This window comes from Ochotona curzoniae, unplaced genomic scaffold (assembly GCF_017591425.1).
Source record: "Ochotona curzoniae isolate NIBS_2020 unplaced genomic scaffold, NIBS_Ocur_1.0 contig_64, whole genome shotgun sequence".
NCBI lineage: Eukaryota > Metazoa > Chordata > Mammalia > Lagomorpha > Ochotonidae > Ochotona > Ochotona curzoniae.
The window spans coordinates 39,141,941-39,168,589 of NW_024466502.1; the positions used below are offsets into that span (position 1 = coordinate 39,141,941).

The following is a 26,649-nucleotide window of genomic DNA, read 5'->3' on the forward strand; positions in this document are numbered from 1 at the left end:
AGCACATGCTAGCACACATGTAAAACCTGGGGCTACAGTGGGCATGGAGGGGGTTATTGTGAGTTGCACTGACTAGTACATGGCACCCACTGGTGTGCATGAAGACATCCTGTAGTGGGCTGGGTTGGGCTAGGCTGCAGCCCCCATCAGTTCATGTGAGAGATGGGGCTTGGGGCGAAACTGAATGGGTAGTAGCATCCACGTGTATGTGAATTGACTGACGCAGGTAATGAACCAAGTCTGACTCTGCACTAGCTGACACACTTGAGTCTCAGGTCATCCTAGGAAGGTTTCTTGGAGGATTCCCCAACTACATTGCTGGACTCAAATCCCAGCTACAGGGTGAAAATCACAAGATACGTGATCCAACGTTGGAATGCATCTATCAGGACTAAGCCACATTTACTTGTTAATGCCTGTGCAGTGGATAGTATGCTCAGATACACACGGAGATGACAGCCAGTTCTTCTAGGCCAACAAAGGATGTCAAGTGTCTTGTTGGAGGATAGAAAGCAGACCAGGTTGGACAACTCTCCTAGTCAGGCTTTGTAGCACATGTCTGGGTCTATGGATACACGCTGAGGTGGACTTGGTCAGCTAATAGATCTTGGAAAGATTTTCTCAATTGTGGTGGAAAGAAGGCAATAAAACTATGTCTCAGAACCTTTAAAACCATTCAAGTAACACCCCTGGAACATTTTTCCCCACATCAGGTTCTCCAAGGAATCATCAAGAGACCATTCTCCCATCCCTGGGAGTTGATGTAGTTCTACAGCAAGAGTTCTTCCCTCCCCTTTCCCCCTGCAGGGCAGGAGAATAAAAAGAAAAAAAAGAAAGAAACATTTGTCCCACTCAACTTCCTCCATACCTCAACCCTCCCCACCCTAATCTGAGGCACACACAGGTATGTATTTCTCTCAAATATGTAAATACTATGAAAAATAAAATATATTTTTTTAAAGATTTATTTTTATTATTTTTTTATTGGAAAGGCGGATATACACAGAGGAGAGAGAGAGAGAGAGGAAGATCTTCCGTCCGATGATTCACTCCCCAAGTGAGCGCAACGGGCAGATACTATGCCGATCCGTAGCCAGGAGCCTCTTCCGGGTCTCCCACGCGGGTGCAGGGTCCCAAAGCTTTGGGCCGTCCTCGACTGCCTTCCCAGGCCACAGGCAGGGAGCTGGAAGGGAAGCGGGGCTGCTGGGATTAGAACCGGCGCCCATATGGGATCCCGGGCGTGCAAGGCGAGGACCTTTAACCACTTGCGCCACCGCACCAGGCCCCAATAAAATATTTTAAAAAAGAAAATCAGCAACTGAAAAAAGTGCACAAAGCTGATTATAATAGAAATATATACTGCTGGCCCAGTGCTCACTTGGGGTCTCACTTGGCTAGTCCTCCCCTTGTAATGCATACGAATTCTATTTGGGCACTGGTTCATGTCCCAACAGCAACTTCCTTTGGCAAGGGAAAACAGTGGAGGATGGCCCAACGCCTTGGGACCCAGCACACAGGGGTGACTCAGAAGAAGCTCCTGGCTCCTGGTTGTGGATTGGCTCAGCTCCAGCCATTGTGACTTTTTGGGGAGTGAACCAGCAGATGGAAGATTTTTCTGTCTGTCTCTTCTTTTCTCCTTAAATCTACCTTTCCAATAAAAATAAATAAATCTTTTAAAAAATTTATAATGCTAATCAATTTTATAAAAAATACATGGGGCCTGGTGCGGTCATGTAGTAGTTAAGGTCCTAGCCTTGCAAATGCCAGCATCCCATGTGGACGCCAGTTCTAATTCCGGCAGCCCCGTTTCCCATCCAGCTCCCTGCTTGTGGCCTGGGAAAGCAGTTGAGGACTGCCCAAGGCCTTGGGACCCTGCACCCATGTGGGAGATCTGGAAGAGCTCCTGGCTCCTGGCTTCAGATTGGCTCAGCTCCAGCCATTGCAGCCACTTGGGGAGTGAACCATCAGATAGAAGGTGTTCCTGTCTCTTCTTCTCTCTGTATATCTGCCTTTTCAATAAAAATAAATAAATCTTTTTTTTTTAAAAAAGAAAAATATATGAAATTTCCTTAGGTAAAAGATACATTACTAAAAGATAGCATTAAATTGAGACAAAACATGTTCAACATATGTTCTAAGAGGAGAATTTACTGTCAATTATAAAATAAACTAAGAATTCCCAACTGGCCAATGGATATAATAAGAAATTCACAGAAAACTCAAATGAACAATAAAGAAAATGTACAAACTACTTCATTACTTAATAGTGAAGGAAATGCAAAAGTAGGCATTTGGTATAACAGCTAAGATGCAGCTTAGGGATACCTGCAGGCCCTAGCTGCGTGACTGGTTCAAGTCCCAACTCCACTTAAAATTCCAGCTTCCTGCTAATGTACGCCAGGGGGGCAGCACTTGATGGCTGAAGTAACTGGGTCCCTGTCATTCCTGTGGAAGACCCACTTGTTTATAGAGTTCCACTCCTGGCTTCAATCTGGCCTAGCCCTGTGTTTGTGGCCATTTGGGGAATAAATAAATTGGAGACCTCTGTCTCTTTCTGACTCCTCCCCTTTCAAATAAACAAAATAGGAAAACAAATAATGATTTATGTTTGCACTCCTACAAATTTAGCAATTCTAGTTTTAATACCACAGATACAATCACACAAATGTACAAAAACACACTACCTCACATTCATACATACACACAGGATAACAGACAGCAGAACAACAGTGCTCAGTAAATACTTGTGATAGGCTTGGTTCTAAAAGCTTTATAAAATGTTTAATCCTGAAAATAATCTGACAAATTAGGTGGGATTTTCACCTCCATTTTATATATAAGGAAAACAAAGTTTAAGTGACCTTTCCAAGATGACTGTAAGCAGTAGACTTAGGATTCAACTCTGACTCCGGTGCCACTATTGCCACTACATAAGCCTACTGCCTCTGTCCCTACCCCCAAATGATGATGACTGCTCGTGTATGAAATCCTCAAATACTGGTAATAGACCTAATCATAGACTGCTAAAATAATAATTGCCTATTCATTGTGTAGGAAAACAAATGATAAAGAGCCAATATACATTCACAAATGTTTATAAATGAAAACAAAATCACCAAATTAGTTTGGCATAATTTTTATATCCCAAAACAACTCATTATGTTCATTCCTTTATATGTCTAAAAATTTACACATCAGATACTATTAGTTCTTTTTAAGAAGACAGTAGAGGCCTGTGTCCTAGGGCCCACCTACTAGGTGGGTGCTGAGTTCATGAGCCCCAGGGATGGGGGATCCGGCGGGGTTTGGGACGCCTGGCCTGGGTTCTTGGGCTCATCTGCAATAATATGTCCTACTTAACGAAAAAGGCAGAGGCAGTGGACATAGGCCCTGCTGTAAAAGCAAAGTATGGCAGCTCATTTGGTGGTGTAGCAGAAGAACAGAACTAACTGGACAACTACCCCAAATACAGGATGACAGCAAAAAACCTCAATGAATGAAGCACTGGACATTCAATGGACATTGAGTGTGTGAAATCGACATCATTTCAAACCTCTTGCACAGAAACCTAGGAATACGTACACACTGAGACTCTGGGTTGATACGAGGTAGCAGTTCCTCATCCCTGGGTACCAGGATGTGTGGAAAGTCATGAGTAGTTTCCCCCTCTGTCTCTCCTCTTCCCCCAGAAACACACGAAACAGTAAATTTGGAAGCAATGAGTTCACCCAATTTTCCCTCAACCTTGATCCTTCCCACCCTGATCCACTGTGTAATCATTATAAAAAAATAAAATTAAAAAAACAAAATTTTTAAAAGAGGACAGTAGGACAAAGGAGTAAGGGTAAAGAGAAATTTTCATTATCTATTTTTTTTATTAAGTGATATAATCTACAAATAGTACGTTACTACTTTCATTTATATTTCAAGCAAATTAAAGCAACTGTGGAGGGAGAGCTATGGGTTTGATACACTGCAAATAAAACCGCTACCACAAAATTTACTTCTATATGAAACAGTTAAGTTTACTATCATCACATCAATAGATTAAAGAACTCTCCATTTGGTCAACAGTTTTTTTTCCACACTGATTATAATCCCTAAGATTGTCACACACCGTTACAAATATATTGATCATTATTAATGAAACTCAATCTCCTTATGTTCAAATTGAAATTCCACTATTTAGAAGTTGCATGATTTCACCAAGTTATCTAATCTCTTAGCCTCAATCTTCTCACTGCAAAAAGGGCATTAGGATTTACTTCCTTTGGCTAGTATTTATAAATTACATGTAATAATAGCTGTACAAGCAACCAGCTCCAAGGCATAGTAAGCTAAGCTTCCATTCCTGCATAATTAGCATCCCATATGGGTGCCAGTTCGAGTCCTGGCTGTTCCACTTCTGATCCAGTTCCACGCCAATGTGCCTGGGAAAGCAGCAAAGAATGGGCCAAGTGTTTGTGCCCCTGCAGCCACGTGGAAGACCTGGAAGAGGCTCCTGGCTTCAATCTGCCCCAGCCCTGGCTGTGGAGGTCATGTGAGGAGTGAACCAGTAAATGGAAAGTCTCTCTCTATCTCTGCCTCGTTCTCTGTAATTCTGCCTTACAAATAAAAATAATTAAGTAAATCTTAAAAAAAAAACTCTGTAAAACTAATTTGCTTACACAGAAAAATTTTAAAATTGAGAAAATAAACATGTGTAAAGCTAACAACATAATTTCCCTTTATAAAGAAATGAATAACCTTTCCAAAGTAAAATAATCGCATCCTACACTGTGCCCGAGCATTGTTTCACAGAATTTTGAAGGCTCTGTAGACACATGTAAGAACATGGTACCATAATGTACAATACATGTCTCATGGTCACAAGTGTGTCACAGCCACTGCAACAGAGCGTACAAACAAGTGGCTGAAAGCTCTATCGTCTGCTGCCACATCCTGAGATCAAACTTCACCACTTCAAGCCTGCCTTCTATATTAGGTACTTTCATCTAGCTGTATGGTGAATATACTCTTCAAACCTTAGTATATACATAAACATCCTGTCTTATAACAAAATCAAAACACTTTCTCCTCCTAAAATATATTTTTATTATCTCTCAATTAAAGCCATATCATATTTTTAAAAGGAATCAAACAATCCTTTCCCTCAAACTTTTCCCCATAATCAAGATTACTCTGATTTTAGGGCAACATAATCCAAATTTTCAGCTACACAGACTTATTTAGTTTTATTCTTCATTTTAACAACAACTACTAGAAATTCTAACACCCTGTCAAAAGTAAGAATCTTTTATCATCTGTAGTTACTCTGTTTCTGAAATAAAAGTGACATGTGAAAATTAGCTATTTAAAATTAAGCTTATGTTAATACAAAATCAACTTTATGAGGCATACTTTAAATCCACCGGTTCTCAAAATATTTGTCCTCTTTTAGTGAATATCTCCAACATATTATTCCTCTTACTGTTCTACATTCCTTACATGACTTGTTTAGAATGAAGTAAACTATACAATCCCACCCCACCCCCCCAACAACAACAACAACAACAACAAAAAAAACCACTGTAGCTTCTGCTAGCATTCTTCTGACAAGGGACACTAGAGTTAATCCGAGAGCCTTTCGTCAATATCACTTTAGAGCATATTTATAGATGGAAAATAGAAAAAAAAAATGCACATTTTTATCAAGTCAGCTTGGATTTAAATTGGAAAAGCCAAATTGGAAATCGTTTAGTTCAACCACTTCAATCTACAAGAGAGAAAACGTAGATCTAAAAAAGCTAAGTAAGTAACTTCCTCAGAGTCACATGCTGTGGGCTGAAATGATGTACAATTCTGGCACCGCCAACCTTTGTTTCATGGTCTTAAAGAAACAGCCAATAATTGTAAATATTAATCAAAAACATTAAAAGTTAGTATATTCTCTAGAACTTTTCAAAAGTCTGAAACAATTCAGATGTCTAAAAGTAAAAATTTCATTTTACAGAAAAACAAGCTGAATTCTCCAAGTATGACAACCTTGCCAAAGTCAAAAATAAGATTTTTCACTGAATGAATTGGTACTTAAAATGTAAGATCCCATTACTTTCAAATATTAAATTTTTAAATTTAACTTAAAATTTAAATTCAACTATTGTCTTCAAACACTTTTTTGATACAAATGAAACAATCATACATTAAAACCCATTTTTTTTCTAGATTTCTTACCTGTTGTTCATCCTCCATGACGTTACTAGCAAATTCAAACACTAGGTCGTTCTGTTGGACAACAGCGGCCATAATAAAACATTCCCCCTTAGATCCACATGAGAAAAACTGCGAACAGGCTCAATTATGGGCGGCAGAGTATGGTGACTGATGCGGGTAAAATCCTCAGCTGAGCTTGTCAAATAACTGTGACCGTAAAGTTTTCTTCAGGAAGAGTGTTTCAAATGCTCTGGTTTCAATGATATTCTAGTCAAACTCAGGCAATTTTGCTGAAGGTTTTCTTAAGCTTCTTGACCTGAAAAATAAAAGTTCAATTTAGTTATGAAAGATCAATTATCCATGTAGACCATAACAGCTAATACACAGCATAGTGTCCTCAAACTCGCTTCTTCTTTTTTGTTGCTTTCTTTTTCCCATTTTTTAAAAGAGGCTTCTTCATAATCTTTTAAAAGAAAATCCACACTACTTACAAGCGGTTTCTTTTTTGACAGCAGATACATATTTTCTCTGAATACTCCAATACTGATGCTACAATATGATTGCTTTTGATTACTAAAAAGGGAAACCTTTCTTTATCTTTCCACAGTTAAAAACACCAGGTACTTTAAAACAACAAAACAAAAAATAGAAAAAGTCCAGCAACAATAACGAGCTTTATAACTGCGATAAAGCACATCCGATGTCCTCTCCACTAACCGGACAGTCTACCAACAAAGTAACTTCATAATGTGTACTTTTGTTTTTAACAGAAATACTCAACATTTCTGTAAGGTTTAATATACACTAGAACCTAAAATGTAGTAAGTTTAAGGTTGGTAAATACTATCCTAAAGTATTTTTAAAACACTCAGAAATTAAAAGCCCACCCTTCCTATTCTTCCTGTGAAGTAAAATGCTTTTAGAGTTACCATGCTTGAGTCTGTCTTCAGTGGCTTCTTTTCTAATGTACTGAAATGTATCCTTATCTCTAGCACGGGCTTGCCAGCAACAGGAAGGAAACAGCACTTGACCACGTCATGGCAAATTAGAACATGCAAAGAACTGCAGTTTACAATAGTAGAAAAACAGAAACGCAACTTCAGAGGGAAAATAATTTCACAGTGGAGGGAAAAATGCTTTAAATCTACCAGTGAAAGATGTTTGTATTTTTTAAAGTTACCATTACAAGCAACAGCGAAGGATATTTTCATTTAAATGTTTATTTCAACTTTATTAAATATTTTATCAAGTGGCTATGGACATAAATACGACATGAAAAGGCACATATGTAAATAGAATCAGAATAACACCAAGTTCTTCAAAATAACACAATTTTAATACATATAATCCAAAAAATGAGGGGGAATGACATTAATTTCCTAGTAATTTTAAAGAAACAAGTTTATAGATTAAGCTGACATGCTCACTCAGTTCCCCTGAAAACTTAAGTCCAGCTATTAAGTGCTGGCCAAATCATACAACTGATTTCCTAATTTCAGTGAAGTCAATATCCTGTATACTCCAGGCTCTAGGCATCACCATGTATCACTACAACTTACCCAACTAGAAATCAAAATAAGAATTAGGAATAACTTTAGATATTTTTACTCAATATACTTAATTCCAACTCAGCAATTCCCCATTCCCATCTGCCCCACCCCTTTTAATATAGTTCAGCTCTAACTTTGGAAAAGTATTTTTAGCACATACTGCTGGCTTTTTGAGTTTTGATAGGTACCATATCTGAAAGAAAAAAAAAGTCTCACTATAATCACAGAAAAACATATGAATACAAGATAAAATATTTAGTCTTCCACAAAGGTTACTCATATTATCTTCCTTAAATTATCACCCAACCAACTTCCTTTACCAGAGAGACTTTATTTCCTGTATTCCAGCACAAACTACATCATCGCCTCCTTTCTCAATTTCTGTTAATTACCCTACCTGGAACAACCTCTCTTACTTCTCCATTTTTCAATGCTCCACTCAGGTCTCAACTGTATCACAATATATCCCCACTTATGCTTCAATCTGTAGTTCAGAATGCTCCTACTAAAAACAACACACCACTCAAGGGAGAACTGATGAGTCTAGGAAGCTGTAACATGAAAAATAAAAATTTTAAAAAACCACGTGATTCAATTACACCAACTTAACACTTCGCCAAGTCTCATTTGAAAACTGTGCACCCCCTAATCCAACTGAATAAATATCTGACTGCCTATGTTTTTGTCAAGACAGTGATCAGGCACAAAGACAATAGAGCAAAATGTCTTCAGGGGAAGTAATCACGCTCTAGAATATTTTCTGATCCCACTAAACTGGTGTTATATATCCTAAGTCATGATTTAAAAGGCATTATAAAAATAGGTATTGGCTTAAATAGCTATTTGGTATTTTAGATCCACATACTTTTAAAATGAATAACTGAAGTACTCTCATAAAAAAGGAAAGCTATGATTATTATAAATTTTAAAAACCACACCAAGAAAATATAACCAGAATAAAGGAATGTTTCCTAATGCAAAAGTTCTCTGTAAAATATTAGGTTCCAAAGGCTACTCCTAAATCTCTTTGTTGGTAAGTACAAAACAACAATATATTAACAACCAACATGGGGAAGGCTGAGGAGTCCCTGTGTGCCTAAGTCTGTAAGCTGAAGTTTACTCAGTTTATATAAATAAATTAAACAGTTAAGTTTCACTTTCTTTTCCACTGCAGTCATATACTTTTCTTACAGACACTTCCACATTACTATCATGCTTTAATAACTATCGTTCAAAAATTTGAAAACTAAGGAAAGCAAGCAATTCATCTATACTTTACACTATAGATATAGTATACTTTACAACTCACAGTAATAAACCCAAACTGAAATGGCTCTGCACAATCACTTAGCCAATTGGTGGGGGTGGAGAAAGACAGGATTTTGTTGATTCACACATTCTCAGTTTATGAACCTCTGTGTACAAGTAAAGCAAACCATTTTACCTGCTTAACTGGGAATGTGATGCTCTTTAACCTTCCTTGCTCTTCTTCCCTATGCAGTCATATACCCTATGGCATCAGTGTGATTCTTAGGAATCAATTTTCTGGTTCTTGCTCCATTATATATCTTAATGTCTGTTCATCTTTAAATATTTGAAAGGCCAAGCAACAGAGAGAGCAAGAGATCCTCAGTCCACTAGTTTACTCTCCAGATGACTACTACAGTCAAAGCCAGGAGCCAAGAAATTCCTCCAGGTCTCCCATGTGGGTGGCAGGAATTCAGTACTTGAGCTGTCATCTGTAGCCCTCCATGCTCATTAACAGGAAGCTGGAGTGAATTAGAGGCAGAGATGGGACTCAAATCCCAGGTATTCTGATATGAAATATGGCACTCACAAGTGATGGCCTAATCCACTGTATAATGCCTATCTTGTCAGAGGGTTTTAAATATTTGTTTTATTTTTATTTGAAAAGCAGAGACACAGAGAGAAGGGAAGAAAGACACAGAGAGAACGTCCATCCACTAATTTACTCTCCAAATGGTCCCAAACAGCTGGAGCTAGGCCAATCTAAATCAGGTGCCAAGAGCTTCCCCCTGGTCTTCCAAATGGGTGCAGGGGCCAAGCACTTGAGCCATCCTCTGCTGCTTTCCCAGGCCATTAGCAGGGAGCTGGATTGGAAGTGGAGCAGCTGGACACGAACCAGCTCCCACATGGGATGAAGGAACAGCAGACATAGGTCTCGCGTATTATGTATACCACAGCACTAGCCACTATCACAAGCATTTGACAGAGCTCAGGTTTTTAAACTTTTCCAGTAACAGACAAGACAAAGTCCAGATCTATTACCTCATTTTTCATTGAGTAAAAAAAATCTAAGGTCCCAATGTCTCACAATTTACAAACCTAAGAAAACTATAACTAGAATTCTTGTTTCCTGAATCAGAACTGTCTCTGACTATAGTACATACATCTATCCAAATCTTGAGAATATACAACAGGAGTAGTTGGTTGGCATAGTGATGAAGGTGCCAGTTGATGTACCTGAGCCTGCATTACTTATCTGAGTCTGTGGGTTCAGGTCCTGGCTCCACTCCCAATTCCAGTCTCCTGCTAATGTATGCCTTGAGACACAAGCAGATACTGGCTCAAGTAGGCAGCTCCTGGACAGCACTTAGTTCTTGGTTTCCAGCTTTGGCCTTGGCCTAGCCATTGAAGTAAACAAAATGTCCACAGCAATGCATGGGAGCTCACTCTGTGTATATGTGTACTGTTCAATTTAAAATCAGTTTAGTGGGCCTGGCGCGGTAGCCTAGTAGCTAAAGTCCTCACCTTGAAAGCACCAGGATCCCATATGAGCGCTGGTTATAATCCCAGCAGCTCCTCTTCCCATCCAGCTCCGTGCTTGTGGCCTGGGAAAGCAGTCCAGGACAGCCCAAAGCCTTGGGACCCTGCACCTGCATGGGAGACCTGGAGGAAGTTCCTGGCTCCTGGCTCCAGATCAGTGCAGCACTGGCTGTTGCAGTCACTTGGGGAGCGAATCATTGGATAGAAGATCTTCCTCTCTGTCTCTCCTTCTCTCTGTATATCTGACTTTGTAATAAATAAAATCAATTTAGCTAAAAGGTTTAAAACATAAATTTAGGTAAGCATATACATGAAAATTATAAAAGTCTCCAATAGTAGCCCAGTTTCTGATCTTTAAGTCCAGTATAAGATACATCCACATCAGTGCCCTCCAAAAACAACATATCTAAATATGTCCAAAAATACACATCTTCATTTTCTTCAAATTTGCCCTAACAGGAGGGAAAAACACTTAGTGATCAGTGTTTTCAGAGGCCAGTGTTGTGGCTCGGAAGATAAAGCTACCACCTGCAACTCTGCATCCCATGTGAGTGTCCATTCCAGCTAATAATTAATAGGCCTGAAAAAACCAAAGATGGCATGCGTAGCTGGGTCCCTGCCACCAACATGAAAGACCGGGTGGAGTTTTAGAATCCTCGCTTTGTTGGCCTGACACAGACTTTGAGAGTGAACCAGTACATGGAAGATCTTTCTCTAATTCTGGCCTACAAATAAAGAAAATGAACCTTGAAAAAAGATCAGAAATAGGGCCCAGTGGCGTGGCCTAGTGGCTAAGGTCCTCACCTTGAATGCGCCTGGGATCCCATATGGGCGCCGGTTCTAATCCCGGCAGCTCCACTTCCCATCCAGCTCCCTGCTTATGGCCTGGGAAAGCAGTCCAGGACAGCCCAAAGCTTTGGGACCCTGCACCCACGAGGGAGACCTGGAGGAAGTTCCTGGATCCTGGCTTCAGATCAGCATAGCATCGGCCGTTGTGGTCACTTGAGGAATGAATTATAGGATGGAAGATCTTCCTCTCTGTCTCTCTGTCTCTGTATATCTGACTTTGTAATAAAAATAAATAAAGCTTTATAAAAGAAAAGAAATACATGATGACTTATTAATTTTCCTATTTATTTAGTTATTATTGCTATTATCCACATCAAAAAGTGACAAAGGAAAAACAAGACACCAAAATGTAGTTTCAAAGAAATGTGGACCTCCCCAAATAGGCATAATCATCTCTCAGATCCTACAGGAATAAGGAAAGAACCACAATTTTGAAAGAAATCTCCCTTTATAGCCCTCCCAAAAATCACATGCTGTCCACAAAACTGATGGAAAAAATAAATTATAAAGCAAACATCACTCCTGATTATAATCAACAATTATCATAATTTTATTCTAAAAAGAAACTACCTTCCATATCCCAATCTCTTTTTTATCCAAATATTCAAGTATTTTAAGAAAGTATAGAAAAATTTTAAAATATGTTTTTAGAATCTATTTTGATACTATAGAATGTATTATCAACATCTCTTAAATAGCTATCCCACAAAGCTCCTTTAAGTTGGGCATCCTTTAAATTGGGTATTTTTTAAATTGGAGGCAGGGTAGCCTTCCATCTTGGGTATTATTTAATGGGGCAGAGAGGGAAGAGGGAAGTACCTAGACTTTTATCAAATGTAACCAATTTTGATATAAATAAATAACAACCAGATACATTTTATAAAGTCTCCAGCCAATTTCTTGTGACTATTGTAAAGTTAAAGTAAGTCTTGGCAACCTGACAAGCTCACGTTAGCTCCAACCATACTAAATAGAAAAAGAAAAAACTCAGTATGATCAAACCAAACAAGCTGATTTCTCTATGCCATGGCCTTTTTGCTGACACTCAGATGAGCAGTTCCAGGACTCTGGGGCAGACTGCAATTACTCACTACCCAGACTTGAAATTCCGGTTCTTTCACATAGTTCTCCACTTTCCATCATTGGCCACTGGGGCCAACCTGGCATTAGATTACACTCACACAGCATTTATAGCACCTTGCAAAGCAGCCAAACAGATCACATACCTAGACCTGTCCATACCTGTGCTCCCAGGATTAACTCCTTTTCAGAGCATGTACTGAAAATAACATAATTCAAAATGAAAAGAGAAATAACCATCAGTATTCAAATAGAGTGTTTTGACTTTGGTCATGGCAATATTTTAAATTTCTCTCCTCAAAAATGCTGAAAAGTTAACTATCAAAATGTCAATAACTGCTTTTCAGTAAACTTTAAAAATTAAGTGAAAGACTCTTTCTTTCTAGTATCCAAATTCTGAACTCTGACAAAGCACACCTGGCCAGGGAACAAAAGCATGTTAAAATGTCCTTATCAGTAAAACCTGTTTGGGCAGCTAAAGAATTTCTCTCTACAACAAACAAGCATTAACTTGCAGAGAAATTCTGTTTCATTTCTGTGAGTGTTTATTCTTCTGGCTATGATTTTCCCTTCCTGGGGGAGGGGGGGGGAGAAAAAAGAAAAAGAAAGAAAGAAAGAAAAGGAGGAGAAGACAGGGGAAGGGAGGGGAGGGCAGGGAAGGGGAGGGGAGGAGAGGAGAGAGTACATGTGCATTAGCACAGTGGGTTTCCACATAGAAAAGAGCAGATTCACATCAGTACCAGCGTTTCACTGCACAGTGCCACTGAGCCAACACATTTAGAAGGTACTCCAGAAGATTTTACTGTACTGCTAGGTTCCTCACCTCTAATTTTCACATTGCATAACACTCATCTATAGAAACTATAATGTCATGAGATGTTCCACTCTTAAAGAGACACGCCATGAGATAAAGGTTAACTTTAAAGATCATTTAAACCCCTTTTTGGCCACAGACTGCATTAGTGGTGCTGGCTGCTTCATGCATTCATCCGTGGAGCCCTCATTACCTCTATTCTATCTACTCACATCCAGTGGCTCTTCAGCCTGCAGTAGGAGCCTCTTATCAAAAATGAAAATATGATTAACTTCTCAACATAACACAAATCAATGGCTTCCATTGAGAGGATCATGGTATGGCAACAGTGTGAGACACTGCAGTCAAAGATTTGTCAGACAGAATATTTGATTACCTATACTGAAAAAATGAATGGGAATACTCCATGAACCAAGCTTAAACACAAAGCTTCTAAGCTACACTAAAAACACAATGGAGTTTTTGTGAAAGAGAAGATTAACAGAACACAATTAACAGCCCCCAAGCAGACCCACAAAAATGTGGGCAAGGAGCCTCTGACAAAGAAATAAAGGCAACACAATGGAGAGAAGATAATTCTTTTAACAAATTATGCTGGAATAAGTACACATTCACATGCAAAATTAGCAACCTAGATTCAGGTCTTACTCCCTTTGCAAATATAATTCAAAATGGATCACAGGCTTACATGTTAAATGCAAAACTATAAAATTCTTGAAACATAGAAGAAGGGCCCGGTACGGTGGCCTAGAGGCTAAAGTCCTTGCCTTGAACACGCCAGGATCCTATATGAGCACTGGTTCTAATCCCGGTAGCCCCACTTCCCATCCAGCTCCCTGCCTGTGGCCTGGGAAAGCAGTTGAGGATGGCCCAAAGCCTTGGGACCCTGCATCTGCATGGGAGACCTGGAGGAGGTTCCTGGCTCCTGGCTTCGGATTGGTGCAGTACCGGCCATTGCAGCTGCTTGGGGAGTGAACCATTGGATGGAAGATCTTCCTCTCTGTCTTTCCTTCTCTCTGTATATCCACCTTTCCAATATAGATACTGAATATTTATAAGTTACAAATGAATTTGTATAAGCCTATTGTATAATTCTATACAGAAAAAAATCTTACATACTACTCCTATAACTAATTATGTTCTTCAATATATTCAGAAAACTATATATTCTTTTCAAGTTACTGTTAACTAAAATGCAATAATGATCTTGCTATTAAGTTTTCCTAATAGTACATAGATGTATTATGCCTGTTTGATGTATAAACAACTAATCGAACGGTCTATTCTTCAGACACATCTCTGCTACTCTGCTACTACTGACTGACTTGATGTGATGGTAAAAGCTGATAAATATCTATTGAACCTTCCTTAAGATCAGTATTGTAGAAAACACAAAAAGTTAGTACATGGCCTTGTTCCCAGGAAGCTTACAATACAGTTCAGAAGAACAAGAAGAGACAACCATATGTCACAAGGTAGAATTAAATTAAATGCTGCTAAATTGGTGTATTTTATTATTTCAGAAGGAGGCGATCACAAGTCAAGGAAATACTTCACAAAGTAGAATCTAAACTTAAAAGGAAGACAGGCTGCTGGCACTGTGGCATAGCACTATACACTGCCACCTGCAGCACCAGCATTCCATATGGGTGCCAGTTTGAGTCCCAGCTCCCTGCTACTGTGACAAGTGTGCGAGTCCCTACATTCGCGTGTGAGACCCAGATCAAACTCCTGGTTTCTGGCTTCACCTTGGCCCAGTCCCAGCTGTCCTGGCCATTTGGTAAATAACCAGCAGATGAAGATCTCTGCCTCTCCCTCTTTCTGTAACTAAGTCTCCCAAATTTAAAAAAAAGCAATGACTACAGGAAAAGGTAAAGATAACATAGTGTTTGTAAGTGTTAAGAATCAAGGAAATGAAAAGAATACAAAGTAATCAAAGTGAAAGTGGGCCAGGCATTGTGGTCCCCAGGATAAACCTCTGCTTGGGATGCCTATATATCATACATCTTCTATTTGAGTGCCTTGCTCAAGTCCCAGCTACTCCCTTCTGATGCAGCTTCTTACCAATGCAGCTTGGAGGCAGTAAATGATGGCCCAAGGACTTGGGCTCCTGCCATCCACATGGAAGACCTAGATGGAGTTCCTGGTTCTTGGCTTTAGTCTGACTTAACTGAGCTATTGTGGGTCGCTAGGGAGTGGATCACTAAAGGAGATATTTTTCCTCCCTTCCTGCCTCTCACTTCTATTCCTTTCATGCCCCGGCTTCTCCACATTCAACCCAGCTCCCTGCTAATGGCTTGAGAAAAAAGGAAGACAGCCCAAATGTTTGAATGTCTGTTACCCATAGGGTAGATCCGGATGAAATTCCTGGCTTTTACCTGGCCCATCCATGGCCACTGGGTCATCTGGGGAGTGAACCAATGGGCAGAAGATTTTTGTCTTTCTTTCTCTCTGTAACTCTTTCGAAAGAAATAAAGAAATGAAAAAAACAGAAGGAGAGGAGAGGGGAGGGGAGGGGAGGGGAGGGAAGGGGAGGGGAGGAGAGGGGAGGAGAGGAGAGGAAAGGAGGAGGGAGGGAAAGAAAGAGAACTAAAAATTAAAGAAGAGAGAAAATTAAAAATTAAATTTAAAAATTAAAATTAAAGAAGTAAAAATTAAAGAAGCGGAAAGCAAAGAAACGGATACCAGCAAAAGTAAAAAAAATATCACTTTCTTTCAGGGTAATGTTCAGAAGAAAGATGCTCCTGTGAAAATGGCATCCCAATCTAGACCTTCAGATGAAATGTTTGATAATTTACAGCTTTGCACTAGTTCTCTTGGAAAGTTCAGAAAATCAAGGTTGTCTACACAACAATCACATTCTTGATTTTAAGAAATATTTCAGCACTGGGGCTGGCATTGTGGCACAGCATACTGAACTGTCCCTGTAATGCTAGCATCCCATTTGGATACTGGTTCAAGTCTTGGCTGCTCCACTTCCAATTTATCCTTCTACAATGTGCCTGGGAAAGTAAAGAAGGCCCAAGATGTTAGATTCCCTGCACCAATATAGGAGGCACAGATGGGATATCAGGTTCTTGTTTCAGCTTTGCTCAGCCCCAGCACCTGACATTTTGGCCATTTGGGGAATGAACAGCAGATATAACATCTCTCTATCTCTCTAACTCTGCCTTTCAAATAATTTTTTTTTTTTTTTTTTTGCTGCTGGGATTAGAACTGGCACCCATATGGGATCCTGGGCGTTTGGGGCAAGGTCTTTAGCCGCTAGGCCACAGCGCCGGGCCCCAAATAAATAAATCTTAAACAACAAAATACTTAAAAGAGTATAAGTACATTGAGAAATTATAAAATAACACAGTAAAGCTCATTACATTATCACTTGATGGAATACCTCATGTCACATTACTTTACCTAATCTTCAAACATCTAAATACCTACTAATGATTTTGCACATACAAGAAATTTCACACATTCTCAAAGATTAGGAAAGAAGTGATAATAAATCAGAAACCCAAAGACAGGTTCAGGCAAGCTTGATTTGCTTGCAGTAATCTCAGGGCTTCCATTTTGCTTTGATTTCTAATTTGATTTTTAGTGAATTGAAGTTTAATAATGAAAAACATACTGGGATTTAACAAAAAGCATTCACTTTACAACTACCCTCAGGAATGACACATGTACTGTCTTTTCCTATGTAGTAGATGGTTCTTATTTTATTAATACTACATGTATTTCTTATCTGTCCAACACACACTCACTAGGGACCTATCTGCCAGACACTGGTGTGGAGAAACAAAGGGCAGCAAAGGGACAAGTGTCTAAGACCTTCCCTACAAGTTATCATAATCAGCTAAATCAATTCCAAGTCACAGCATGTACTGTAGCAAAATTGAGTACAAAGTTCATTTTTGTAAGTTACTCAGTAATTATTTCCTATGTCCTATCTGGTAAGCTATTTGAAAGGAAAAGACATCATAATTTTTCAATGTATTCTTAATTAATGAATACACTTTGACAGTTTTTAAGAGTACCCTCTGTGTTGAAAGTCAAATTAGACCACATGAACACATTATTTTTCACATTATCAAACTAAGTCAAAGAACACATTATTTTTCTCATTTATTTATTTAATTTGAAAGGCAGAGAGACACACAGAGATCGCTCATCACTGGTTCACTCTCCACATGCTTGCAACAGGCAGGCTAAGTCAGGGCCAAGCTATGGGCTGGGAACTTTATCCATGTCTACAACATGGGTCGCAGAAGTTAAGTATTTGAGCCTTCATGGCATTGTCAAATGTTGGAATTTGAAGCAGAGCAGTGGTTCAATATGGTATGCGAGTATCTCTGGGACATGCATTTGACACAACAGTTAGGATACCCCTTGAGATGCCTACATCCCATACTAGAGTGCTTAAGCTCCAGTCCTAACTCCATTCCAATTCCAGCTGCCTGCTAACTCACACCCTGGGAGGCAGCAAGGGATGATTCAAATAGTTGTGTTCCTGCCCACTTATGTGGGAGACCCCAGCTGAATTCCTGGCTCCTGGTTTGGGTCATCCCAACCAGGTTATTGCAGGGCTTTTAGAGGAAGCCAATGGATGAGTCTGTTTCAATTTTCAAATAAATAAAAGTTTTAAAAAATTCTCTTAATGAATTTTTTCATCAAATTGTATAAGATGTGTTCTCATTTTTTTGTGGTTGCATTTTATAGAACGCTGCACTAGCTTCCTAAAAGCAAATGATGTGAAACTTGCCTTTACTATAATCAAAATAAAACATACATGCATCTTCTGATTTAAAAACAAATACATATGACCTTTACCAATAAATAACACACAGAAAAAATAAAGGTCCAGGACAGAAGAAACTGTTTTGGAAGCACAGCTGCTCAACCTGCCACAGGACAGGAGTGGCCCCACTAAACCAAGTTTTAATAAATAAAAGAACTACTGAATTGGTTTCTTCTTAAACTCCTTAATTAAACTTACCTAGCTTTGTAATTTTTCCTTCAATCTTTAAAAAGTAGATTTGAGGGTCCTGGCAATATAACCTAGTGGCTAAATTCTAACCTTGTAAGCACCAGGATTCTATATGGCTACCAGTTCAAGTCCTGGCTGCTCTTTCCAATAAAAATAAATAACCCTTAAAAAAAAAGCAGATTTGAATTCTTAGGTTTGGGTTACTTTTTAATGATATTCTGATTTTAAAACTATAGTATCCTTTATTAACTTTCAGCTGAAAAAAAATTATTCATCAAAACAGCATAATATGAATAGGTGGGTCTCAACTAAGCCCTCCTTGCCAAAAGTTTTACTCTGCTAATAAAAACACTTCAATCTATAAGCTAAAATAAAAAAGAAAATTTCTTACTGGGGCATACCAAACTTAAGAGACATCACAAAATAAGAAAGAGAAGAAGCAGGTGGTTCTGCAAATTATTCCTTCTACTTAATGGAAAAACAAGCACATAATGAGGAACAGGCACCTTCTATAGATAAAGCCCAAAATTAAAGATTTCTGATGCCCTCCAACCTAAGATAACTAAGCTATTTTTCAGTCATCTTATTTAGAGGTCCAATTTACAGCTACTTTTAATTGGGACAGGGTAATAACTTCACTAGGACACATGATTTTTGTTAACAGGAGAAACACACTGGGGAGGGAAGCTGAAGCAGGACAGAAACTTTTCATAAGATTACTTCTTATAAATAAATCATAAAGACAACTGGTAAGAAATATTCTATAGTTGTTTAGTTAGTAAGTTGATTCCAGAATGGAGAAATACTGTGCATGTATATATTCCTCCAAACAAGTCATTACGAAATTTACCATACGCCAGTTAAATAATACATAATCTTGGTTGACAGCACGGCTCAACCGGCTAATCCTCCACCTTGTAGTACTGGTATCCTGTATGGGTGCCAGAAGAAGCTCCTGACTTCAGCTCAGTTCATCTCTGGCCACTGAGGCCATTTGGGGAGTGAGGCAGCTTATGGAAGACCTCTCTCTCTGCTTCTCTTTGTAAATTTGCCCTTCCAATAAAAATAAACACATATCTAAAAGAAATAACATATGATCCTTATCCATAACTAGTACATAATATGAAGAAGAAAACAACAATGCAATGAAAATAAATAAATTACCCAATTGATAAGGAAACAGAAAGGGATAAATATCTGTGAGAAATAAAATCAAAATTGAAGCAAACACACACATACAGGATAGGCTCTTTCTTTGGAGATAAGTAGCACCTCCTTTTCTCCAAGACAGAAAGGGGGAAAGGGGTACTCTAAGTGGAACAGAGAGAGGTAATCCTAGAAGTTTAAATCACTGAGAAGTAGTAAAACAGTAAGTAAATGAAAATGGATGTTTCCTAAACAGGAAATAGAGCCCACCATGAAAACAACTGCATTCTAGTGCCATCTCTATCATTTACTAATTGTATTTTCTTGGAAAAGACAACTTCTGTGACTTTCCACATCATCTCTCATCTTAAGTTGTCCCTAAATATCATTTAGTTTGTCAGAAAGTTTGAAAGCTATACATAGATAAGTGTTCAGACACTGAAATTCCAAGACCAAAATATTAGTTTATCACTTCGAAGTGAATTTATACCAAATACAAGTTTATGACCTGTAAAACTGTCACAAAAGTAAACATCTTTTGAATATGTAAAAGTGTCTTTCCTTCTACTTTCTATTATCAAGCATCTAATTACCACTAGAAAACGTATAAAAGCCATACAGTATTAAAACAAGCCTCCAAATCCCTGGAATCAACAAATGAGAAAAGTTTAAGGAAACACGGTTTGTACTTAACTGGTCTCCTCCTTGATGAGAAATTAAAGCAGCAAATGTACATCTGTGTCTCTGTTCCCCTCATCGCGGTTTAACTGACAGGAAGCAGAGACTAAGATACAGCATACAAGCGTCAAGTATTTCCTGTCTTCTCTGCTATATCTTTATGTCTTGTTTTATAAATAGCCCAATAGCTTATGTGAAAATATATCAAAGTATGTATCAGAAACAAAATGTAGGAACAGTGGGAAGTGTTTATGAAAAGTCAGTAACAAAGTATTTTGTACTGAGATATAGATTACTTCCCTATATATCTAAACTTTGACTTGTTATTGTCATATCTATTCAACTCTCCACTCTACAGAAACCAAACAGAATTTATTCAACTCTCCACTCTACAGAAACCAAACAGAATTCTCAACAAACGTATCTTGCCTGCTTCAAACCATTTTAACAAACACAATTAACTGTAACTAGTGCTCACTTCATATACTAAGATTGGAATAATTAACTAACTAAAATAGAGGTGCTCACTTCTCAGGATTACTGCCTGTCTCCCAACAAAATAATCTGTAAAAATGACTTCACCACTCATACACCTCATATTCTGTGTAATCTTGAGTAAATTCAGCTACTTAGATTAACTTTTATGTAAGCTCTAAATATAAGCTCTACAAATATAATTTCATTTGATTTCAGTGTTATTCTCGAAGTCAGAACCCAAAATGATTCCTTATATTTTACTGCCCATAAAACCCACGGGGGCTTCAGATCACCAGTCTTTCCTAAAACAGAACTTAATGCACACTTGATAGTCAATGTTGTGCTCCTAAAGTAACACCTCTTTTTTCTTTTTTCTTTATTTGGTAGACAGAGAGAAGGAGACCTTCCACTTGTTGGTTTACTTCCCCGATAACCATAACGGCTAGGGCTGGGCCAAGTCAGAGCCAAGAGCTAGGAGCTTCATGTGGGTCTCCCAAGGGGATGCAGGGACCAAAACACTTGGGCTATCTTCTGCTCCTGGATCATAAGTGGGGCAGCCAGCACACAAACTGGCAACCATATGGGATGCTGGCATCACAGGCAACAGTTTTATTCACTGTGTTACACATGGTCTCTTAAGTATTTTCTCAATTGAGTATCTTCTTATAAAGAAAAACATTTTATTTATTATTTTAATAAACATAAGAATAACTCCACCTTCTATCTCCCCACAAAGCAACTAAAACAGGATACATCACAGGGTAGGGGGTGTTCTTAGTCCTTCTCCCTTCTGCATTAGGTGTTGAAGGGTCAAGGGGCACCAGGGACAAAGGCAAAGGCAAAAGGCGAGAAGGGGGTTGGAGGGCTCTCAGAGTGGGCAGAGGAGTGGCTGGTCTCTGGAGGAGGCTGTAGAGCGCCTCTGCCCTTTCCCATCCTTGTCCCCAGACTCACCCTCCAGATTTTCCTCCTTGCCTTTGCTTCTCATCCCACCATTCTCCCAACACCGCTGTGTGCTTTCTGACTTCCAGCAAGGGCTCCTGTCCCCATCCACGTGGCTGTCCTTCCCCATCCTCGCATGTCAGTTACCCGTGCCACCAGGTCCTTCAAGAAATCTAACTGGTGCACCAGCTCAACACATTGCATCAAACAGGATGTGGTTCCGATCGTGGTGTTTTAGGACAGGGTTATCTGGCAGGCACTCTCTCACAGTGACTCAAGGAAGAACTCAAGCACAGAAATGATGGCAAAAAATGGCCCACCACCACCTGTCCTTCTCAATAGCCTCTCTATGTTCTTTCTCATCCTCACTAGCAGGAACCCCACATTGTACTTCTTGTTCCCTATCTCTAGGTCTCTCTTATCCCACCTGGCCCAGCACTCCCTATTTACAGCCCCAGGGTTCCTGTTCCCCACTGGCCTCCCACCAACACATCATATTTCAAGAAAAATAACTGCACTTCGAACAAATAGGCTTCAAATAGAAAGAATTATCTCATTCATTTTGAGAATCTAAGAATTATTACTGTCTTCTTAGCACATCTCCAGTGTATTTCTGCTCTTATTTATAAATGTACGAAATCAATTATCTCCAGTAACTAACAGTATTATAATACAAAACAAGGAGTATTTCTTGGGCTAGCACATGGATGTTGTTTAAATTTGGAAAAAAATAATCAACTGCAGTTGCATTTAGAGTTTCAAAACTATATTACACAACTTTGAACAGGTACAAAGATCATATAGAGGATACTAATGTGTAAGGTCATATTAGTTCACCCTACCTTCAACAGCTTCTAAATATGAAATTGTGACAGAAAATTCCCATGTTTTATTTTGGAAAACAAATGTTTTGAAATGACTGTAAGACATTCAAAGAAAATTTATATGATTAAAAAACTGAGTTTCCTAATTTTTAGTACCAAACATAAACTTACTTTTTGAGCAAGCATATTTCTATCCTTGAGTTCACTCTCTAAATGCCAGAAGTGGCCCACAGCTGGCCAGGAGTGGTAGGTTCTACCCAGATCTCCCACATGGGTGGCCCACAGCTGGCAAGGAGTGGTGGGTTCTCTCCAGATCTCCCACATTGGTGGTAAGAAACTATTCCTAAAGTCAACACTGCTTTCTCAAGAAAGCCGCAGTCAGGAGCTGGAACTGGGAATCAGACCCAAATGCTCCAACATGGGAACACAAGTGTCTCAACTGCTAGGATACACACTCAATGCACGAGTTTCTTTTTCTCCTAAACTTATCTTCTAATTTCATTTTCCACAAACCTTAACAGCGTAGAATACAAAACACAGAGTCCAAGAAAAAAGAAATTAAAAATGTAAAAACTTTTTTTAAGGTTTATTTATTTTTATTGGAAAGTCAGATTTACAGAGAGAAGGAGAGATAAAGATCTTCAAGCTGCTGGTTCACTCCCAAGTAGCCTCAATAGTCAGAGCTGAGCTGATCCGAAGCCAGGAGACAGGAGCCTTCTCAAGGCCTCCCATGTAGGTACAGAGTAACAAGGCTTTTGGACCATCCTCTACTGCCTTCCCAGGGCACAAGCAGGGAATTGGATGGCAAGTAGAGCAGCTGGGATACGAACCAGCACCCACATGGGATCCTGGCACATGCAAGGCGAGGACATTAACCACTAAAGTATTGCACAGGGCCTGTAAAAACTTTTTTCTAAAAAGTATTTGCTTCTGAGCAGCAGGACTGAGAGAAAGTGGGATGGGAGGAAAGCTGCTTTTTCCTTTCAGACCTCTCAATTAGGGCTTTTTTGTTAATTGTTAAAGGTGACAAACAGAAAGACACAGAACTTCTATCTACTGATTCACACCCCAGATGCTCATAACAGCTGAGGCTGACACAAGCAAGACCCAACCCAATCGCCAGGGCCCAGGAATTCAAGTCTCCCATGCAGGTGACAGGAACTCAGGGTTTCAACCATCATCTGCCACCTGCCAGGTGTTAACAGAATGAAGCTATATCAAAAGCAGTGTAGATGGGGCCGGCCTTGTGACACTGCATGCAAGCACACACAAGCTTGCTCAACTCCTGGATGCTCCTCTTGATCTAGCTCCCTGCTAACATGGCTGGGAAAAGAGATGAGGATGTCTCAAAAGTCCTTGAGTTCCTATACTGATGGGTGACACTAGGGTGGAGTCCCAAAATGTGGCTTCAGCCTGGCTCAGGCCTGGCCATTTTGGGAGTGAACCAATGGGTAGATGATCTCTCCCTAAACCTGTAACTCTGCCTTTCAAATTTAAAAAATCTTAAATAAATAAGTAAATAAACAAGTAAAAAGCAGAACAGTCAGGACTCCTGATACAGGATGTGGAGATGCGGATACGCCAGGCAGCAGCTTAACTTGCTACACCACAGTGATGCTCTATTCCATCAGATTTTGAAGATTATGTGCATATCACTTTGAAATTTTTTTTCACATAAAAATGATAAAACTACTTTTGATACAAACTATAAAAGGTATCCTTTTTTTTTGGTTTTTGATGTTAGCGATAAAAATGAGACTACAATATAAGAAGATACAGAAGAGCTGAAATTCTACTGTTCGATAGTAAGTAGTAAATAAAGGAAGAGTACTGAATTTCTGTAAGAGAAGCCCAAGTTCTCTGAAGATTAAGAGGCATTTCTTGCACAGAAATTTACACAAAGATCAGCTGCCAATTTTTTCTCTTTCTGCCAATATAATGAATAGTTAACACAATGTGTATTTTTCTAATATAGCTCTATTTTCTAGAACCAAGAAGTATAGGCCAATAGCCATTTTTTTAAGAGTAGACAGCTTATTTGATTAAAAAAAACAATACAGCAACTTTCTACTAAGCAGTTTTTCCATATTAACAAAAGATTTTTGCCCCCATGCAGCTGAAAACTATCCAAACCATTTTAAATGATGTAGTAACGTTATTTTCTGTCTTTCATATAAAATAGATTCTAAAGGAGTAAAATATTCTGGCTCATTTTCAGGCATTTAATTTTCTGTTAATTGGAGTCCTCTTCCCATTAAACAGCTAATTATTTCCCTTTAAACAGGATATAGTGCATGGCAAAGCCTACAAATGTTCAATCAGTGATAAGGTTTAATTTCCAAACAACCTCAAAAATCATATCCAAGCATCACATTATTAAAACATTTATTTCATCCAGACTCAAACAACAATAAACCACAATGTATTTCTTGACAGAGAATGGTATTTAAATGCTGTCATCTTACATCAGTAAACGGATGATGGTTTTCCTAGGACTCCAAGGCTATGGAACACAGAATCCTTAAAGCACCAACTGAACTTAAAAAAATTAATACTTTAAGGGCCCAGCACAGTAGCATAGTGGTTAAAGTCCTTGTCTTGTTTGTGCCAGGCCCTTATATGGGTGTCAGTTCATATCCCAGATGCTCCACTTCCCATCCAGTTCCCTGCTTGTGGCCTGGGAAAGCAATCAAGGATGCCAAAAGTCTTGGATCCTGTTCCCTAGTGGATTCCTGGCTTCAGATCAGCTTAGCTCTGGCTGTTTAGACCACTTGGTGAGTGAACTTGTGGATAGAAGATCTTTCTCTCTTGTCTCTCCTCTCTGTAAATCTGCCTTTCTGGGCCCGGCAGTGTGGCCTAGAGGCTAAAGTCCTCACCTTGAACACGCCAGGATCCCATATGGGCACCAGTTCTAATCCCGGCAGCTCCACTTCCCATCCAGCTCCCTGCTTGTGGTCTGGGAAAGCAGTCGAAGACAGCACAAAGCCTTGGGACCCTGCACCCACGTGGGAGACCAGGAAGAGGTTCCTGGATCCTGGCTTTGGATCGACATAGCACCAGCAGTTGTGCTAACTTGGAGAGTGAATCATTGGATGGAAGATCTTCCTCTCTGTCTCTCTGTCTCTCCTCCTCTCTGTATATCTGACTTTCCAATAAAAATAAATCTAAAAAAAAAAATCTACCTTTCCAATAAGAATAAATTAAAAAAAAAAAAGCCAACACTGGAAGAATTCAGAGAGGTGGAGTAATTACACTAAAACAAAAGTTTTAAATTATGTATCATGGTCAATATGGCAGTGGCTTGGTTATAGAGTGAAGAAGTAAAGAAAAGATGAAGAGTTAGATCATTGAAAGGCATATAGCACAGCAAATAAATAAATAAATAAAAACAATGAAAAGAATAATTGGGATAGGAAAAGGAGGCAAAATAGGTTCTAATATTGATAATAAAGTATACTACTCAAATTCCTTCCTTACTAGATACTGTAGATTTCAAAACATTGTTGCTTAAAATTCAAATATTAAAATACCAAACAACTAATTAATCACTTTTCATAGTCTTAAACTTGGACATTCTTTCTAAGAGTGTGGCTTAAAGCAGTTGCATCACAGTAAGCTGAGGTACTTAGTAAAAATGCTGACTGCTAAAACCAAACTCTAGACCTAATGAACCCAGAATCTCTGGCCTGATTCCAGGTGATTTTACACTAAAGTATGACAATCACTGCATAAAAGGTATTCCAGGTAGCTAAGTATTTTTTGTTTGGTTGGTTTGGGGTTTTTTGTTGCTGTTCTCCTTTTTTCTTTAAGTAGTTTCAACGTGCAGTTACCTGACTCAGGTTCAACTACAGAACACATGGCATCCCTAACTTCAGCAGGACCCAGCCAACAGGATTTGATGCATAAGAGAGCATAACAGTATAGCTAAGGCTTTAATGCGGCAAATAATACCTATTTGCTCCTATGTGTTTGGTACTAAATCAAAGGTCGAAAAAGGCAGGTATAGAAAAAGAAAAAAACTGTCCTCAAAGCACTTGCACTCCTTTTATTTGTGAAGACATGCTTCTTAATCTAAGTAAAAGCTGTTCTTCAATACTCTTAATTTCTACCAGACAAACTTTCCTGGTTTCTTGAAGTTTCAATCCTCCTTTCCTGTAGGCAGTCTGACACTGAATTCATCTAGTGAGTGAGCTACTCTCAATCCCAAGTCCTGTTTTCCCAACCAATATTTAAATGTATGAAGACAGAGCTCACATCACTAACCTTTGTGCTATCTGTTGCTGAGGAGGGTGATGTCCAAACTGTAGAGGGTCTAATAATGAACTGTGTTAC

The 26,649-nt window shown here is 39.0% G+C and overlaps 1 protein-coding gene across 5 annotated transcripts in view; it reads right to left on the bottom strand.

The window, feature by feature from the left end:
- The window catches only part of ELF1 (E74 like ETS transcription factor 1), an 89,862-nt gene that overhangs the window by 42,641 nt on the left and 20,572 nt on the right, over positions 1-26,649 (bottom strand). For 2 of the 5 annotated variants that reach the window (XM_040991331.1, XM_040991327.1), the window contains exon 2: positions 6,214-6,508. In XM_040991331.1, coding sequence (XP_040847265.1) covers positions 6,214-6,285 — 72 coding nt within the window. In that variant the 5' untranslated portion in view covers positions 6,286-6,508. Of the gene's footprint in view, positions 1-6,213; positions 6,509-6,683; positions 7,496-8,139; positions 8,472-21,505; positions 21,868-26,649 lie in introns of those variants that run through there. The other 3 variants (XM_040991328.1, XM_040991330.1, XM_040991329.1) reach the window with 3 other exon arrangements.